The following is a 21,261-nucleotide window of genomic DNA, read 5'->3' on the forward strand; positions in this document are numbered from 1 at the left end:
AAATGTACAATAAAAAAATATAAACAAAAAAAAAAGTTAAACTAATAATAGAAATAGTTAACAGGAATTTTTGACGTCTATAGTTGTCAATGGCAGTGAATGAGTTAATAGCGATGTTTCCAATGTTAATGATTATCTGACCGTTCAAATGAGCTGTTCTGTTAATTGGATGAGGTAAGGCTTCACATAATGAAGGTTGCTATGTGGAGTTGGAGCTACATTGGCAGCAAAAGACCACTAGAGGGAGACACAGCCATTCATGTCAAACCTTTGGTAAAAGGTTGAGTTGTGGAGGAGAAGGAGTTTTGCAAATGATAAAAATGTAACATCAGTCAGACGACTGTGTTGCGTCAAATCACACTTTTGTGTTCATCAGCAGCTGAAAACATTATATTCATTGTCCAAGGTTGTCCTCACAATAACAAGTAGCTCCATACGTAAAGGCCTCATGTTCTATTTGTGTCCCACAATAGCACAGTAACTTAAATATTCATCTTCAGATTGTAGACTTGTATCCTATTACTCGCTGTTGTCTGTGTTTTCGTCACAAAACCATCGTAAGACGCTAATTGTACCTCCCTCGCTCCACTGACGTCCTCTCCCTCCCACGCACTCATTTGATGGAAGCCCACCACTGGTTCTGTTTTTGCAGAAGTCCAACGTCCAGCCGTCTATTGCTCATTATGTGCTTGATTGCTTCAATGACAACATTGACGTTTTGTTCCTTCCCAATTAGGCCTCGTTGCCGGGGCAGATTATTTTTGGGCAGAAGGCTGGACTGAAAACGACAGTATGGGGCCCAAGATGTGGCATCATGCATGCAAAATTTTAATTTGTGTCCCCAAATGGTCACTTAAAATGCTTTCTTATGTATGTCCTCTCAATAGTAATTATTCTTGTACTTATCCTTCGTGAAAGCAGACTGATTATCTTTTGTGTTTAATCAAAAGAAGACATTTGCAAACGTCTGCTTTTATTTTGGAAAACAATGACCGATCCGGTAACTGAATCAATTAATTCTCTCTTGTGTAATATTGCTTTTTTTTTTTTAAATCACTTAAAAAAAGGACAAATGCTTTTGTAATCCATTATTCGATTCAATTGAATAATGAATAGAATAATTGATTCTAAAAATACTCAATAGTGACAATGCTAATATTAAGTGAAATCAAGACTCATTTTAAATGTTCTTTTAATAAAAAAAGTAGCTCATTTATGTTAATAAAAATACAAAAAAGACTGTTTTTTAATTAAGTAATTAAGTCAACTAGGCTGTCTTAATATGATAAAAAATGAATAAAAATGAACTTTATTCTTCTAAAAAACTGTTAAAAATGCACTTTCAATTAAGTGGCAAAACCGTGGTGTCTGAATATAACTATTAAAGTAACTTGTAATCTTAGTTACTTTAAAAAATCAAGTAATCAGAAAAGTACAGTCATTTCTGGACTCTAAGCCGCTACTTTTTTTTACGCTTTCGACCCTGCGGCTAATACAAAGGTGCGGCTTATCTATCGAATCAAAGTGAGCCCAAATACAGTAGGAGAGACAGAAGGAGAGCCAGACAATTTACGCCCTCATTATGGAAAATAAAGTAGCGGGAACCTGGTGCGGTAACATTAAAAACACCTGCGGCTTACAGTCTGGTGCGGCTTATATGTGTAACAAACTCGAGTTTTCCCCAAATTTAGCAAGCGCGGCTTATGGCCAGGTGCGCTTTATAATCCAGAAATTACTGTAACTAGATTACTTTTTCAAGGTAACAGTGGAAAAACTATCATGATATAAATATTTTCACATATATCCTATGATTTACTCATAAGCTTGAGAGTGAGAGGATCTCACGCATGTGACCGTGAGAGAGTTTCAGTTGTATGCGTGTCAGGTAATCCCTGACATCCGCTCATATAAATGAACGTCCTCCTACGTTACGCAGAGAGGAGAATCGCCCCTAAGCATTCGTCCGCTTGCTAGCACTCGCCTGATTCCTTCCACTAAATCGCATGCAGCAGCCCGGCACTCGGCAAGAATGAATTGCGAATTGCGCACAACATAAACATGCGTCTCAAGGGCTGAGCTGCGATGCAAATCAAACAAAGGCGGAGGAGGAAGAGGAAAACCCGCTTGTCTGCCGTACAGCGGCAATAAAGCAAACAAATACCGAACCTGCATCCCGACAAGTGCGCTTCACCCCCAGACTGCTGCTACATTATGAATGAGCTTGTGTTTGCAGTTTGATCACAATCTGCCCGGGGCGGAACGGAAGCAGCCTTTGGCTAAATGCACCCGGCATGTTGTTATTACCTCCCATAAGCAACAAAATCTGTCAATGTGACATTAGTGCTGCTCAGCACGCCTAGATTTCCCAAATGGCTTGGTATTGACGTCGATCATGGTTTTCTCTCCAATGCGTCACGTGGAGGGAGCGGCCTGAGCATTCTGCGGCGTCAGCAAGCACCGCGGAGTTCGGAAGCCTCGCTAGGAACTATGGAGTGCTTTTTGGACAAACAAGATTGCAACACAATTGTTATCAAAGTAGTTTTTATTTATTTTTTAAATTTTGTGTTCAAACATTTCCTTTCTACTTGTTCTATGTATATAAAAGGCCTCTTTCTTTCAAATATTAACATAACATCTGTCTAAATTATCATCTCTCTCATTACTCATCTCACACTCATATCTTAATGATCTCATTATCTCTCTCTCTCATATCTCATCTAACTCAGATTATTTCTCTCATGTCTCATCTATCCCTCTTATATTATCCGTCTGTCTCATCTTTCTATCATATTATCTATCTCATGTCTCATTTATCTCATGCTGTATCTCATTAGTCATCTATTTGTTATCTCTCTTATCTAATGCATCTCTCATTTTATCTATCTCGTATCTCATTTATATCTCTTATCTAGCTCATATCCCATCTCTTTGTCATTTTATCTATCTCATATCTCATCTATCTTTCATCTTATCTATCTCATTAGTCATCTATTTTTTATCTCTCTTGTCTATTGCATCTCTCATCTTATCTATCTCATATCTCATCTTTTTTCATTTTATTTATCTCATATTTTATCTATCTTTCGTCTTATCTATCTCATATCTCACCCATCTCTCATATTATCTATCTCACATCTCATCTATCTTTCATCTTATCTATCTCATTAGTCATCTATTTTTTTTATCTCTCTTGTCCATTGCATCTCTCATCTTATCTATCTCATATCTCATTTTTTTTCATTTTATTTATCTCATATTTTATCTATCTTTCGTCTTATCTATCTCATATCTCACCCATCTCTCATATTATCTATCTCACATCTCATCTATCTTTCATCTTATCTATCTCATTAGTCATCTATTTTTTTTATCTCTCTTGTCCATTGCATCTCTCATCTTATCTATCTCATATCTCATTTTTTTTCATTTTATTTATCTCATATTTTATCTATCTTTCGTCTTATCTATCTCATATCTCACCCATCTCTCATATTATCTATCTCACATCTCATCTTATCTTTCATCTGATCTATCTCATTAGTCATCTATTTTTTTATCTCTCTTGTCTATTGCATCTCTCATCGTATCTATCTTGTATTTCATTGATATCTCTTATCTATCTCATATAATTTTTCATTTTATTTATCTCATATTTTATCTATCTCACATCTCATCTTATCTTTCATCTGATCTACCTCATTAGTAATCTATTTTTCCATCTTATCTATCCCGTATCTCATTTAGCTCTCTTAGCTATTGCATCTCTCATCTTATCTATCTCTTATCTCATTTATCTCTCATATGATCTATCTCATATCTCATCTAGCCTCTTGCTATAGCTAAACCAGACTTCCCTTGGTCTTTTCTGGTGATTCATATACAGGTATATATATCTATATAATGTATCTCATCTCCCTTAACTTCTCATATCTCATCTTATTTATCTCATATCTTATCTATCTCTCATCTTATCTATCATGTCTCATCTACTTTTCATCTTGTGTATTTCATATATTAACTATCCTTCATCTTATCTATCTCATATCTCATCTAGTTTACTGGTTTCTTAATTATTATTTTTTTTTTTTACCTAACCTACAGTGTCTCTCTCGTATTAGGTAAACCAGACTTCCCTTCGTCTTTTCTGGTGATTCATATACAGGTTTCATATAGCTATATAGTCAGTGTACGTCTGCATTGAGGTCCTTCAGCATTCTATGAGGGTTTTGACTTGAAGATTCTTTCCAGCATTTTTTTGGGGGGTCCATTTGCTAAGAATGACATTGTGTAAGTGCATTTTATAATGTAAATGGTCCTGTCGAAGGAGTCCCATCAGGGAAATCTGGTGCACATTGTCGCAGTAATTACAGGAGGAAGCTTCTTCTTCTTCTTTTTTTTTTTTTTTTAAACTGACTTTCTCCTCGGGTGGCCTTGTTTGTCTTCGAAATAAGGTGTTTAGTGGAATGGTGTCGGGAGACTGATTGGCAGGATTTATTGTACGGTTTGTGCAGTTGTATTGTTGTGCAGTAAATAAGCGCCGGTCATTATTTGTATTCACCCAAATTGATATTGCCGTCACATTTTTGTGTGAGCGTTCGCCATGTTTATCTAAATGCTGCACAACAGCCACACATGAGCACAAATTGTGTTCTAAATATGGGTGAGCTCTGCTGACATTAATCAAGTCAAATCACTCGTACTGTCAATCTCTTATTTAATGTTTATATTTGTTTTCATAATGTCTTCTCCAGCCGCGTATTGAGCTTCCAGCATGATGTCAATGATGCCAAAGTGCATTTGTCTTTTCATTCTGCATGAAAATAGCACTAGAAATACAGCAGTGCATGATTAATTCATCAGCCCAAACCATTTTAGAGCCAAGTGCAGTCTAGACAAAAAATAAAAAGAGGAACAATTGTGAATGGTTGCAATGGCTCAGAGGACGTTGCTACTATATTATTCTGTCCGTCCTTCATGCTTTTTCCTAACGGTGATAAATATCTCCGTTTCTCAAGCCTGTACAGAGCAGCAATCTCATTTATTAAAAGAGCTAGCTAGCTCTAATAGATGCCCTTCCTCAAATAATCAGCCGGTGGTATCCACTTAAACGCCTCGCCCCAAAACAAATAAAAGCCTCTTCTGCAATTGACACCTAATTCCTGATACTCTCTGCAGTAGATGAGCACTTTTTGGAGCAGTTGAGCCCTTTCTTTTCTTTTTGATTTTGCATTTTTATTCAGCACTGTAACATTATGCCCAGTTTAAACATGACATTCAGTGATTACTTTCGAATCACTGCCGCGCAACAATCGGACTTAGCCTTCCTTTTAATCTTGTCTTAAAGTCCCCCCGTCAGTCTTCCTTCACGCCCCTTTCGCCATGGTGATGCACTCAGAATATGGCTATAATCAGGCCGCATTACCTCTGAGATGGATGGCCAGCTGGGGGTGGGCTGGAGCAAATCATGCCAAGAGAAGCAGGTAATGAATCTGCAGAGGGAGAAGATAATCGATAAGATGAACTCCTGCAGAAACCTTCGAAAGGGCTTGTTGCTTTTTTTCCCCCTCCCCCTCTGGGACGACACCTCAGTCTACTAACGTGGATTTGCAAAGAAAGACGTAAGCATCTGGATCGCGGGTGGGCAAATGTTTTTGCTCAAGGCCATTTTTAAAACGAACAGATGGACCCGGTCGTCCATTGTTGACGTTAAATTATTACCCAAAAAAGAATGATGACGTGAAGCTAATTGCTTTTTTTTTTACAAAGATGTGCTATGCTTACATTTGACACTTTGCTTGATTGAAGGGTGTAGATTAGATAATTTCAAAGCTTCCCTGCTGCTGTTGGAAGAAAATTGGAGAGGGAGCGCGACAAGGTGAGTAGAGGTGGGGAAAAAATGAGACACAACAGTAGCAGGGATGAAATAAAAACATTGTGAAGGACAAGAATGAGATTTCTCTGTCTGAAAGTGACGCAGGGACACCAATTAGCTGTTCATTAGGAGCCCCCCCCCCCTTCTCCCCCGTACCTCACCACTGCTCCCATCACTATCATAATGACATATGATTGTAGTCCTAGACTTTACATACCTGTTGAAAGAGACACTCATCTAGGCATACCACATTTACATCTTTCCAGATGCTTTTCCAAAGGTCTTATAGCCATGAATGATCTCATAAATAATGTAAAACAAAATACATTCAAGGCTGACGACTTCCTTTTGCACTGAAATGCATTCCAGTCGTCTAATTTGAACAAAACAGGCTTACTCAAATGTATGTAGCCTTTTTTCACTCGTTATTGTCTAAAAAAAACCAACAACATTCAGATGTTCAATCTTGAGTAGGGATGTAACGATATCCAGACTTCTTGATACGATATTATCACGATATTGTGGGGAGGTTTGGCGATACAAAAAAAGGTCACACTATTGTAAAAAAATGAGCTCATATTAAAAAACACAAACACACAATATTGTGCTTTTGTACATTACATCAATGAAAAATATTATAAATATTATACATTAAAAATATTTCAATATAATGTATATATTGTGGCACTTTGAGTTCCTATACATATTGTTCAGTGTTCACAAGCATATTACGTTCCCCTTCATATGACCATTAGCGTGGATTTTAAACATAAAAGGGCCAAAACACGCCTTGTGAAAATTAAACTGCACTAAAAATCTAGCCACCAGAGGGTGCTAGAACTGCACAAATGGAAATCAACCCAACTTATTTTTAACGTGCTGCTTTTAATATTGTGACATGACGACGATATATTGTGGCAGTTTTATTATCGCGATATCACAATATTGTTATCGTTACATCTCTAATCTTGAGGCCACATAATGCTGCACTGTGCCCGCAGAGTGAGGAAAGAGGCGGAGTTAATACCTTTGTTCTTAAGCTATTTTGAACACTTTAAATTGGTTAATGTGAAAAAAAAACTTGATATGGAGGCAGACCAATAGTATCCATTAGTGAAAAAATATGAAATTGACCATATTTGGACATACGAGGTTTCAACCTGACATGCTATTTGATTACTGCTTATTCACTTCTGTTGTCTGCGACCCATTGACTTAACCAGACTTTTGCGTTCTTTATTTGAAACGTTTTCCAGGCCTTTACTGCAGCCTCTTTCAGTTCTTGTTTGTTTTAGAAGGTTGTCTTCAGTATACAACAAAAATGAAGGAATCAACTTTGCTGTTCCAATACTTTTGGAGGGCACTGTGACTGTGGCTATTTTTAAACACAAAAAAAAATGTTTTTTTTCCCATTAACCTCGATAAAATGGGTCACGACTTTGCAAGGGTAGCAAAATGCTGTGACGACAGTTGCGAACGACCACTTCTTTAACTGAAGTGTTTGTTGGTAAGCACTGCGGTCATGCGTTTGTTGCTCATGAAGAGAACAATTCAAGACTGCACAACTGGGTAGAGGTCGTGGTGGGGTGGGGGCCGGGGGGGAAGTGTTAGAGGAGCAGGTTCACCTCAGGCATTGTGCAAAATCTCTGCGCACGGAGCAACGTGCGAGACGGCGCTAAGGCGCCGCCGATTGGTTGAGGCTGCGCGTGTGCTCATCAAGAGTGCAGTGTGAAAGAATCTGGGCATGGGAGGCAAGAAAAACAAGAGAGGGAGAGAGACTGGGGAGAAGAAGGTGGGGAGGGTTCGATGGGGCTTGCGTACAAGCATCGTAGCAGCTCTGCTTTATTCCGCCACACAAGAGGACCATTGCTGATCCATCACCTCCCTCCTGTCTTTCTCTGTCTGGAATCTTCTCCTCCTCAGGGGGGCACTGTCGATTGGTAGACACTTACAAACGTTACTATTTTAAGAGACTGGCTGTGTGCGCAGCAGCAAATGAGAGAGGGAGGCAAAGCGGGGAGGTTTGGTCTTTTTATTTTTTTCATGTTTCTGTACATTGAGCGTTTTGCATAAGAGGCTGATGGCGCAAGAGGGAGAATCAAACTCGCCGCGCCGCGCCACAGCATCCGGGTCCGAGTGAGTCCAGACAGGGAGTCCACAGGTTGGTGAAGCAAGCTTTGCGGAACCGGGACCAGAAAGCTACCCCCCCCCCCCCCAAAAAAAAAAGCGTTGGGCGAAAGCAAGCCGCGGAAAGGAACCATGGCCACTTTCGGGAAACTCACAGAATACTTTAATCGGCGTAAGTCTCGAGAGGAGCTGCGGGTCGGCAGGAGCTCGCGGCGCAGTGGAAGCTACTGCTGTACGGTGGCAGAGGCCAGGTAACCTGTCAAATGTCAACCTGCATGCATTTAATACGCCATCCATGCATCCATCCATTTTTCTGTAGTCATCATAATGCTGAGTTTGTGCCAAGCTCTTTTGGGGAAAGAGGTGGGGTCAACCTTGGATTGGTCGTCAGTCAATCACAGGGCACACATACATTTACGACCATTCGCATGCACGGATAATCGAGTCTTCAGAGAACCTACCGTGCATATTTTATGAATGTGACTCGAACCCTGAACCTCAGTACTGTGAACCTCAGTACTGTGAAGCAGACATGCTAGCGACTAGTCCTACTTTGCTGTCTCATGATTTTTATTTACTTCAGCCTCTAATATAAATAAATAAACAGTACAGTATAATATAATATTAGGGTTGTGTATTAACAGCCGATTATTTATTTATATATATATATATATATATATATATATATATATATATATATATATATATATATATATATATATATATATATATATATATATATATATATACACATACACATACACATGGCATGCGATACGATTCTATGATGATACATTTTAAAGCTAAACAATTTGTTTGATTTAATGCACTGCTCTTTTAAATCAAAGGTGATTTTTCAATTCAAATTGTTGTTTCCCCCCTGATTTGGTTCTTTTATTAGGGTTAAGAATAGGTTCTGTAACAAAAACTGGTTTGAACCGGAAATATATATATTTTTGATGCTTTTTGATATAAACGATGCAAGTGCATCAACTTTGAAATGTATCAAGATACGTATCGAATTGAATAACTTAAATGGCAATGGCAAGTTCATTCAAATGTATGTAAAACGTCAACAAACAACAAAAATACCATTGATTCGTTTTGGACCCCATATATCAAAAACCGTATCGAACAGTCTCGAATCGAGATTGCACATCCCTTGTTAAGACATCGAATTGTATTATTATTATTTTTTTTTTACCTTTTACGGTACAGTATCACAACACCACCATCAAATACCGGTATTGAGAGGCATTATTGTACCTTTACAGTACAGAATGAACTATCGATTTTTTCAGTATTGATACCGTGGTAATATAAAAAATGACTGTTGCTTTGTATCATATTGTGATCCTTTCTTACCAACATGAGGTGGATTTCTTTTGCTTTATGCGTTTTATCCTGGAAAAAAAGAAACATATAAGGACTTAATTTTACAATCATATTTTGAAGAAAAATGTAAATTATTTTTTGAATGATGTTAGAACCCAGTTTTTATTATTCATTTCCTCAGTTGTTTTTGATGTATTGTTTTCTTCCTCAATTCACAGGGTGTACCCCCCCCCCAAAATCGACTTAGTCATAAAATGCCCAAGACTGTTTTCTTTTGTGCCAATAAATTATTCATGCTCTACGATTACCATAAATGTTATTTTCTATCATTTAAATCATGTATATATATATGTATATATATGTATATATGTATATATATATATATACATATATGTATATATACGTATATATACATATATACATATATATACACGTATATATATATATATATATATGTGTATATATATGTATGCGGATAAAAACATACAGTAAATCAAAAACGAAAGATGACTAATGGCCTTTTAATGGGTGAATACATTCTTTTGGGGCACTTTGTATCAGTTATTGCATAATTGCCGTGTCATGCTATTTTGCTATTAGGTGGCAAGATACAGCAGAACAACAAGTCACTCTGCCGCAAGGTTCCTCCAATGCATTGATTGTCACAATCGTAGAGGCTTTTTGTCATTATCTTTGGCGAAATATTCTGATTCGATTGTATTCCATGACGAGCAGTGAGTTTGGTATACAGCTGTTTGTACAGTCGCGTGAGATCAAGCTTTGTGTTACATAAGTGTGGAGGTGCGATGGATGCGTGCTGTCATCCATGCTGTTTGCTGCCGGCTACTATGGATTCTTCCCACTGATGCTTCAGTGGAAGGATGGGTGTTTTTTTTTTTTCCTCCTCTATATTTCGATAAAAATAGAGTAGCCTTTCGGAGCACATTCGCTCCAAGACATACTGTCACACATCTTGCGGTCCCACGCGCTGGCTGTATCTTCTCATCACCCTCGGGTTCAGCATTGGAATTTGCCTTAACTTTGGAACGTCGTCACGACTTCTTGTAGCTTCCAGTGAACAGGATATTGCACGGATGATACAGAAAACATACAATATGTAAGACAAGTACAATTTTCTCTTTCATGGTTTTTAATCTCCAGCAAGAACCTCAAACAAACATTTTGCAGATCAGACCTGATTTTTGATTTCGTCCAGGCTCTGTAGGAGCAAAGCGGTCCCATGATGCCTGTTCATCCATAGCTCACATTTGGGATGAGGTTTCTTCCCACATAGCGTTGTATGCTACTTCCTAACAACTCAACTTTGGTTTCCTTTGTCTACACCAGGTGTGCCAAACTTATTTTAAATCAGGGCCCAAATTTGATCTCAAGTGGGCCGGACCAGTAGGTCAGTGGCCTAATAATCTATATTCAACAAAAATACAAAAGCAACACTTTTGTTTTTGCTCCCAATTTTTATGAGATGAACTCAAATATCTAAAACTTCTTCCACATACGCAAAATCACAATTTCTCTAAAATGTTTTTCTCGAACCAGTCTAAATCTGTGGTAGTGAGCACTTCTCCTTTGCCGTGATAATCCATCCCACCTCACAAGTGTGTTATATCAAGTATTTGGTTTTCGGAGTCTCCAGATGCACCTTTCAGAGTGGCCTTTTATTGTGGGCAGTCGAAGGCACACCTGTGCACTAATCAGCATCTTGATATGGCACACCTGTGAGATGGGATGGATTATCTCGGCAAAGTAGAAGCGCTCACTTTCACAGATTTAGACTGGTTTGCGAACACTATTTGAGAGAAATGGTAATATTGTGTATGTGGAGAAAGTTTTAGATCTTTGAGTTCATCTCGTAAAAAATGGGAGCAAAAACAAAAAAAAGTGTTGCGTTTATATTTTTGTTGAGTGTTTAAATAACAGACCAATATATATATATATATATAATTTTTTTGGGGGTATAAATAATTAAATGAATGAATGAATTTTATTTTTCAAACACACATATTAAAAAAAAAAGAAAACTAGAGAGAAAAAAAATCAACTTAAAAATATAAAAAATCATATACATGTAAAAAAAAAAAAAAGGAGTAGAAAGAAGTAAATACTTTTTAACTCCTACCCAAATATAACTTAATGAAATATTCTCAAACAATAAGATAATTCAAAACACAGTCCTGTACATTTACATAAAGTCACATAAAAAGTACAACAAAGCAAATAATCCCTGCACGGACACCAAAGCACTTTAATATTTTACATTTTGTCTGTGGCACTATAGGCATGAATGATTTTATATTTGATTTTTTTCTTAAACCCCGATAAGGAAGTACATAGCTTCAGCTCATCATCTAAAACTATTCCACAATTTCACACCCAAAACTGAGACACATCTGTATTTTACATTAGTCCTCACTTTACGTATTTCAAGCATAATTAAACCCCTTAAATTGTAGATTCCTTTTCTTTGTTAATTTTTATTTTTTTTAATACAGAGAGGTAAGCTATTTTTTTACTACACGAAAAAATGTTTTCCATTGTTTGTCCACAATATACATCAATTTCAAGATACTTGATCCTATAAATAACTGATTAGTTGTTTCCCTGTAACCAACCTTATTTATTATTTTAATTGTTTTTTTCTGTAATTTAACAATTGGGCCTATTTTTGTTTTATACACATTGCCCCAAATTTCAGCACAACATGACGTGAGGTAAAATAAGTGAAAAATACAATATGTGGAGGCCTTTCTTGTATAGGAAATCCTTGACTTTATAAAGAACAGCCACTGATTTTGCAATTTTCTGTTACATATATTTGATATATAATCAATAATAATAATAATGACTAAAATGACATTCTGAAAATATTTCCTTTTATTATTATGTTATTGCAGATTAATCTGAAATTTCTTAACTAAATGAGCGCAACATTTTTGCATCAAATACTGTGTGGTAGGGGTGGGAATCTTTGAATATGTCACGATTCGATTCCAATTTTTAAGTCTGCGATTCGATTCAGAATAGATTTTTGATCAAGAACAATTTTTTATTCAAAATGATTTGATTGACAATGATTTTTGCTTCAATCTATAGATGTGCAAGGAATTGTAATGATCTACTCCAGTCTGACTCGCTAATGCTAATTAGTGCTGAAAAAAACAACTTTTATTGCAATAACTTGATCGTGACTTTTTCCTTCTACTCTCTAATGCGGCTACAACTTAACAGTGTATTAGAACGCGTGGAACCACACTGCCCCTCAGTGGCCAAACCGGGTACAACATGAACAGCGCTCCAAATAAAGGCACACACAGACAAAGGGAAGACAGTATAAAATTATTTAAATAAAATCGATTTTGGGACGTTTAAAATCGATGAGAATCAAAAAAAATTTCGGTGCCCCCTTCTGAGTAGCAGCCAAATTTCAGAATGTCATTTAAGTGGTTGTCAGTGCTCAGTCCACTGGACAAAATTTACATTTAATTTTAGTGAAAAACTGCAGTTTGTGTTCTGCCCTCACGGGCCACATTGGACCCCTTTACAGGCCGGTTTTAGCCCACGAGCCGTAGGTTTGACACACCTGGGCTACATAATACACTCGGGTGCTTTTTTAATTTCTTATTTTCTTTGCTCCTAAAGTTATAGTAAAGCTTATGATAAAACATAAGAGCCTGCTATGAACAGATACCGACCAGATGCCGATTTGCCAAATATCGAATTCTCCTATCGTTCACTCTCGGTGCAAGTTTTAACATGGGCGGACATCATAACAAACGCCGCATCCCTCAAATGTGCGTCGTCTTTGTGTCTGTCCGTCTGTCTCTCCCACTCACTGTCTCGCTCTCACACATCCCTCCGACATTTCCTCCTCTTACTTGAACTTTTATTATTCTCTTTCTGTCGCCACGTCTCTCCGGTTCAGGGTTCCTTTGACAGGCGTCACTGAGCAGCCATTAGGAATCGAGGGTGCCGGCCTCCTTGCTCATTCTGTTTGAAGTGGCATTCTGTTGTTAATGAGAAGTGGGGCTGTCTTTTATTAGAACGCCATCAGGGTTGTATCTGTTGCATCTTATCAACATAGTTTTATGAACAAACAAAAGAGGTGGACTATCTCATTTCCACCAATACGTGTTGCCTCAGCAGAATAAAAGCACTAAGTGCGCCATGTCTGGAACACAGCCATAATAAATGGGGACAAGTTGTTCGGCGCATAATGAATCATAAGCGATGTTTAATCAAAAAGGCCGAGCGCGCACGTTTGCTCCTGCCTGTCCGCTCAGCTGCTCTCAAAGTAGCTTTTTAATTCTCAATTTGGAATCTGTCAAACAGGAAATGATCCATTTTGTAGCGCTCACATGACGACATGCTGCTTATTTCGTCGAGGGGACGATTAGTCAGATCAGTCGAGTTCAATGAAAGATGAGCATCTTGCGTTTCGTGCGCCACTTAGTCATGTGTTGTCACAAATAGTTGGCCGACAAAAACGGTGATGTTTTCAGTTGAAACGGGTCTATTTTTAGAGTCGCATCAATGTCAGCCTCTACCAGCCAACCTTGAGCTGCTCACTCCATGAAAAGGGCAAGTCTTGCCATAACACACTGCGCAAACAGAGTAACACGCTGAGTCATTTCCAGCCTGGAGTAAATAAAAATCCACTCATTTGGGCCATGGTACGATTATATCTGGGCTTAAATGGATGTTATATTCAGCACCATGGACAGTTTTCACTCCAGATCGAGGACGTCATTGAGCTGGATTGTTCAACACGCCTCGGCACTTCAAGCGAATGCCACCAAATGCTGATGATACACTCTGATACAATAGATTTGTCTGCTCAATGACTGGTTCAAAGCTTGAAAGGGGAGGATTTGTTACCGGGCCGTAATTGGGTGAGATAGATTCCGTTTCCAGGTCTTAAACTTGCGCTCGCACTTAAACCTCTTCATGCGGAAATGTGAGCGAAAGCACATTGGAGCTGGCGGTGGGAAAGGCGATTGAAGCAAAAGTCTTTTAAAGCCTCTTCGCTGCCAGCCGAGTGCCAAGCGAGATAGAGAGAAGAAAGCCACAAAAAAAGGGCTAGAGGGCGAATGTTCAAAAGCCGATCGCTCCGCTGGCATCTCCAATAGACACATCATCCTCTTTCTCCGTGCGTTTTATCACACAATGGCCTCAGTATGTATTGCACTGCAAAGAGGAAAAAAAACGTAATAAAATGAGGAATATTCTTGATACGAGCTCTTGTTAGGCTGTTAAAAATTGACATGCGAGCCACAATTTGCGTTCTATGAGAAATAATCTCAGCTCAGATGACTTTCCAGCAACCGATAGTTTGGCAAAAACACACACAATTTTGCCTTTTGCTTAATGCTAACACACAATGCAAAACCGTAGAAAGGTGACATGGTTTTCTGCAGTTGACTGAGTCACTTACAGTAGTTGTGAAAGTCTTCTTCGTTTTTGTAAAATTATTTACATTCTGTTGTTAGATATGTTTTATAAAGTCAACTTTGTCACGTGCTATTTTTTTAATGAATCTAAATTGGGATTTTCGGCGGCGATGGAATGGATTAATGGCATTTTCATTCAATTCAATGAGGAAAGATGATTTGAGATTACAGAATAATTTAAAGTTTAAATTATTTTGTGATCTAGCTAAAAGGCACCACTCTATTACTTAATTCAAGCTAAATAATCTGCCAATATAATGAAAAAATTGCTTTACTTACTGAATTTCTCTTTCTATTTTTAGATAAACTTCCTAACTAGGGATGAGTACCGATACCAGGTATCGGTAACGGGATGCCCGGCCTTATTTCAAGGTATCTTTTATGACCAGGAACTACAAATCAGAAAAAATAAATAAATAATGAAAATTGCCATTAATTTCATGCAAGTTTAAGGAAAATGAAAATAAAATTTAGTGTATCAAAAGTACTCGTGGTACTTTGTATTGGCATCGAACATCCCTAATTTTAAGCTAAGCTAACTTCAACTTTGTATATTGACAACTTAAAAACTTTCCTTGATCCCCTGTTTCCTTTCCTTTCCCCTTGTTTTGTCGCTTAGCAACAGGTTTGTTGCATGAGCGAGAATCTAAATTGTGTGCGGCCGGGGCCATCATGATGTGCCATTTGGGGTGTTTACAACCGCGTCGCTGTCTGGTGTGTGCGTCTGCTGTTCACCTGTTGGCGCCCGCGCTGTTTCATTTATGCTAGCTGTGAGGAATGTGCGCGTAAGCCTCAGGCAAATGTTGTGTCACATTTAATTTGCTATGGCAGCGGTTCTCAAAATGGGGTCCTGGACCTGCGAGCTGCATAGCTTGGAGTTGCACAAAATCATTTGTGATAAATTGTCCTTTCAACAAACATGGAAGCTCCTCCTATCATCTCAGTACGGCAGTAATATTAGTCATTCCTCGCAGAAGATAAAGAATATATGCCTTGCCTGTCTACATATGTTGCTTCAGATATCCATTTTCAAAGGGTAACAAAACAACCACATTGATGCTAACTATTAGCCTGTCTGTGTCCTCGTACTCGTCTTCCTATGTGGAGCAAGGCAACAAACACAGCATCGCTTTCCCGAGTTCTCAGTGTACATTTATGGACACTCTCATCATGTCCCAGCCCAAATATTCAACACCCACCTGTTCTATCTGAGAGCAGTTGACTTGCCGACAGTAGCCGCATGTCAGTACTTAGCCGCAGATGTGCTGACGTCAATTTAGCGGATAGCCCCGAGGTGATGGATGCAAAGTGCATCCTGAGCAAAAAAAGTCCAAGAGAATTACAAGACAACTGAAATATTCAATTCAATAGACTCCACCCATTACTCTTGCAGACTCATTAATGTCGCCGATTAATTGCTGTCGAGTATCCTCTCGCGGCACATTCAAGCATTTAATTCTTTAATTCACTTGATTCTCTGTTCTTGCTTTTCGAATGTTGTGTAATTAACTGGTGTTATGTCAGATCACGTTGGCATCCTTCGTAAAATATGCTTGTTTGTGCGTGAGATTAGGTTGTAAGTAGGAATGGGCATACAGTAGTCTCCCAGTATATTCACAATAGTGTAGGGTTTGGGTTTTCAGTTATTTGCATCATAGTAACAGTTTGAACTATAAACAATTTTGATTACTTAGTTACTATTATAATTACTTGTATTACTTTTTTTTTGCTTTTCAGGAGAGGGACGGAAGGAAAAGTGAACTACATCCATGCTAGTCTTGGTTAATCTAATCTTTTTATTTTTTTGTTTTTTTATTATTTATTTATTTATTTATTTTATTTTTATTTTTATTTTTATTTTTATTTTTATTTTTATTTTTATTTTTATTTTTATTTTTATTTTTATTTTTATTTTTATTTTTATTTTTATTTTTATTTTTATTTTTATTTTTATTTTTATTTTATTTTATTTTATTTTATTTTATTTTATTTATTTTTTGTATATATTTTTTATTACTTTTTGTTTTTATTTTTATTTTTATTTTTTTTATTTTAAAGAGCTCAGTATTGTTCATTCGGTAATATCATCATCATTGCTCTTGTTGTTGTTTTTTTTGTATGTGTATGTGCGTGTGTGTTAATCTAATCTAATCTAGGCAGCAACCAGCATTTTTTTTTTTGGTAGTCCTGCTAACTAATCAATCAACAAACAATGCTCAAAACATCACTTCCTGCTTTTCATACTTGGCAGAGGTAATAAACCCCATTGCAAGTACTTACAAACAGAAAGCGACAAATCCTTACTTTTCCTGGATAAACACAGCTTGTGTGTAATTGCCCCATTGTGAGTCAAAGTTGTCACCACAACACTGTGCTGGCGTTGGAAATGCTGACCACGTTTCGTTGAGTTTGATCACATCACGCTGGAGCCCGAGGAGGAGGTGCATTGGGTGCAGTGACTCAAGGTTGTCTCGATTCATTTCAGGTCGTACTGCATCCATACCTTTTATTGATGGCGTAATAATACAGGTAAAGTTATAAATATGTAGTATCGATTTTTTTTTTGAAATTCCTGTTGGGTTTGTAAACGCCAGAAGAACTCGTATTGGCTTTTTTTATTTGATAGGTTTATAGGTTTAAGAGAGAGCAGACCAAAAACCAATCGCAGAGAACACATGCAATTGATGCCCCCTAAAAATATTTATAATTACCTGTAGTCAGAGTTTACATAAAAATGCATAAACTATTAACACAAACGTTCATGTCGTTTTAAATTAACCTTACAACTTTGCAAATTAAAGTAAATGTATTGCAGATGAACAAAGAAAATTGCGCCTTGTGTATTCAAACAACCACAAAACTTGCCCTAGCTTAATGCTAACACATGCAAAACATGTTACAAATGTCGCAGTGTTGTAAAAAAGAAGAAGAAAAAAAAAAGAATATTTCAACGCAAACGGGGAAGCAACACATATACAAAAGTAGATAGACAATATAACAATGCTCACAGGCATATATTCTTTATCCTCCACAAAAAACAACTCATTTTATAGCAGCTCTCTGAACTGTTGTGATTGTCTCACTTCATGTGGGCTACTGTATTGCCGTATGTGTGTATTATATGCTTCGTAATGGCTTCATCATGATGCAAAAACAACAACAATTTAACGCTTTACATTCTATTTGTTAAACTGCATATTTTTTATCATGTAGAATACTGCTAGTTTTCATATATATTATGTATAGTGTCATATATATTTTTTTACATTCTTTCATGCAAATTTAAGAAAAATACATATGGGATGGATAGGTCTTTATTTAACAAATTTTTTTGTATCAAGATTGGTGGCTACTCAAGAGTTGTATTGGCATCGGTTCGCGTCAAATTCTATCTGTATTATGCGGGCGAGGGAGACAGCACGACACCCCGCGGGGACGGGTCGCAACAAGTAGTAAATGCGACAGGACATCGCTACCATTGCATTCCTAAAAGCAGCAATTAGCTATTTTACGTGCATGCCGCGCGCCGCCAATCATATTGAGATTATTCGACCGCGTTGTGGCGTGAAAAAGCACTTTGCGGTGCTGAGCTCGCGCCTATTGATTGGCTTCCCACTGGGGGAGTTTGTGGCATCAACCACTATAAAAGAAAACCAATTTCTGCCGCTTGTTTTCCTAAATGGCCTCCGACTTGATTATGCTGAGGTGGAAGTAATTTCACGATTGATCTGTACAACTGCTCTCTTGTTGCTCCTTAACAGTAAACTGGCTTTTGTGCGCGTGGGGGCGTGTTTGCGAACATGTGTACAACTGCTTGGTAATCATTCTGTCGGAAAGACGACCAGACGCGAATGGACGCTTGCCGTTAGAGTACTGTAACAAATTCCATACATTTATTCTCTTCCGGTATCATCGTTCAGAACCCATAACGCAATCTGATTGCTCTTTTCCCCCAACCAGGTCGCTGGAAAGAAAGTTACAGAGACCCATCCTGGCCAAGTCCCGCACCCTACCCAGCATTCCCCAGTCCCCGCGGGTGTCCAGAGTCCATCACTCGGATCTCATCGGAGGAAGTCCACCTCGCAGAAGGAACCCACCCACTGCCAGCAGCCCGAAAGCCTGCACGCTGCCACCTGCAGGTGAACACAATAAGCTCAATAAGCAAGTTGGGAGTACTTTTTTTTTTTTTGTAATAGTGTCACCACCAGATGGCAGCAAACAGAGAGGATCATAAAACACCAACACCATTCTTGACTTTGGGACCAATAGCAACAGACAACAAAACACGGACTGGCTAACAGTTTAGCCAGTCAATAGCCAAACCAGATGGCGCCCACATCACTCACTTGCCTCACCCTACCATTTTAACTAATTTTCTTCCAATAACGTATAAATACGTTCTATTTTAAATGTTTTAAGTGCCCTAAAAACGTATTTATACGTTTTTTTTAATGTTTCCCCCCCTCATTATGCTAGAGCATACAGAAGACTTTGATGCAGCATCTAAACTGCAAAGAAGGCTTGAAGAAATGGCAGCAGAGCAAAGGAGATGAACCAGGGCCATGTTGAAAAAAACCCCCCCTCAATTACTCACAATTCTAAATGAATTAAATTGAATAGATTGTGAATAATGATGAAACTTAGCTATGTTCTCATTCTAATTGCTGCAAAACGGAAACAAAAAGATCAAAGTATCCTTTTTTTTTTTTTTAGCTGATGAAAGAAGATACTTAATTTTTTCTTTTGGTAGAAGTTTTTATAGCACTAGAACACAATATTGTGTGGGCTTTGCAAAATCCGTCCAGTAAAACAGCCGGGAGTGAAGGGGATTGCTTCTGTGAAAATGGTTGGGAGTGAATAAGTTAAAGCCATATACACTCAAAACTTAAAATCGTAAGTTGAGTTTGTACATTAACTAGAAGTAGTTTTATTTTCACTTAACAAAAGCATCCAAATCACATAAAAATGCTATCCTTTAATAAGACGTAATGCTAATCTTTTTTTGTCTTAACATAGATTCCACGAAGAAAATGAGCCCTTAATTAATTAAAACATTACAGAGAAAATAAACAATTAGGCCAGATCTATATTATAAATATAGAAAAAGGGCGAGGGTTATCACATCAACTCCATTTCCACATCCGCGTGTGTTCTTATTTAGCCCAAGTACTTGTATTTAATGGTCCAGACTCCATCAGCGTGTTTGTTCCCCTGCCCTGCTGCTCCTGCTGCTGCTCCGTTGCAAATATCAAAATCGAGAGACTTAACGTGGCCCCTTGTTGCCTAGCAACCGCTCTCATTGACCATAATGCTGCACTCGGTCTACCCCTCTTGCTCATTATCTTTCTGTTAGTGCTCAAAAGTTGCATTTTATTTATTTATCAACTTATGGGGACATGATGAGTAAAATGCAAAAAATTGTACTAGTAATAGTTTCATATGGATTATGTTCACAGTCGCTGCCATTAATCTTCTTTTTATTTTTATTTTTTTTTTCAACAAAAATTTGCGTATCTTTATTCGTCTATGCCAGCGACATATTTTGACATGCAGAAGGTACAATTAACCCGTTTTTTTTTTTTACATTTGTGACGAAAGAGTAGTTTTCTATTATGATTTACAACATCCCTTTCAGCATGCGTCAATCTCTTCAAGCCGCGCGCGTGATGTGTGCGCGCCGTTACCGATGCCACACTGTCAGGATTTGCGGCAAGCATCAGATAGTGAGCGATGGAAGTCGCGTGTGATTAGCACATTGTGACAGCGAGCGAGTGTGAAAGCTTGCCGCCGAAAGACAACGCCGCCGCAAATTTGTTACTTCCTGCCTCTCCCAATTACTTAGAGAGCAATTTTCATTCAGTGTCTTTACTCAACCGACTTGCATTTGACAGATTTTCTTTTAGCGACCAAGAGGTTAGTTAGCAAAGTAGAAACAATGTGTAAATAAGAGCCACCAGGTCACTTAAAAATATTTTTTATAGTCTACATTAATACTTTAATCACTAAATGTACCCCAAGCGATGATTATTTTTGTGTTCAAATCCATTACTTAACGGATTATAACACTGATGCTATTCGTTAGCCCATCTGTACTGTTTACAATTATGTGTTAGCTTAGCATTAAGCTAGCGGGCTTTAAGTCAAAATGATGTTGTTGTTTTAAATACATGTGCCATTCTATTTGTTGCGTTGACAAACCTAAGTCGGGTCACTCATAGCGCAAAGTACTTTTGTATAGATTTAGCTATTTCTAAAAAAAAACATTTTTGGGGGGGTTAATAGTTTTTTCCCCACGATACGCAGCAGGGCTCGGTCCCTATGCGCCGCCTTTTTAATCTTTCATGACAATATTTACTGGAGAGGTGCAGCGTGCGCCAGAAAAGAGCCCCTTGAATTTTGTTGCACATCCAGTTAAATATGGCAACATTGCAAGAGAGGCCATTTCTCACAGTGAATTATGCA

The 21,261-nt window shown here is 37.9% G+C and overlaps 1 protein-coding gene across 2 annotated transcripts in view; it reads left to right on the forward strand.

Moving 5' to 3' along the window:
• The window catches only part of ankfn1b (ankyrin repeat and fibronectin type III domain containing 1b), a 128,210-nt gene that overhangs the window by 8,962 nt on the left and 97,987 nt on the right, over positions 1 to 21,261 (forward strand). Inside the window, exons 1-2 of one of the 2 annotated variants that reach the window (XM_086065239.1) lie at positions 7,702 to 8,250; positions 18,760 to 18,938. In XM_086065239.1, coding sequence (XP_085921365.1) covers positions 8,132 to 8,250; positions 18,760 to 18,938 — 298 coding nt within the window. In that variant the 5' untranslated portion in view covers positions 7,702 to 8,131. Of the gene's footprint in view, positions 1 to 7,701; positions 8,251 to 18,759; positions 18,939 to 21,261 lie in introns of those variants that run through there. The other variant, XM_086065240.1, reaches the window with a different exon arrangement.

Source organism: Leptonotus elevatus, chromosome 20 (assembly GCF_054856555.1).
Source record: "Leptonotus elevatus isolate MCC_2025b chromosome 20, RoL_Lele_1.0, whole genome shotgun sequence".
NCBI lineage: Eukaryota > Metazoa > Chordata > Actinopteri > Syngnathiformes > Syngnathidae > Leptonotus > Leptonotus elevatus.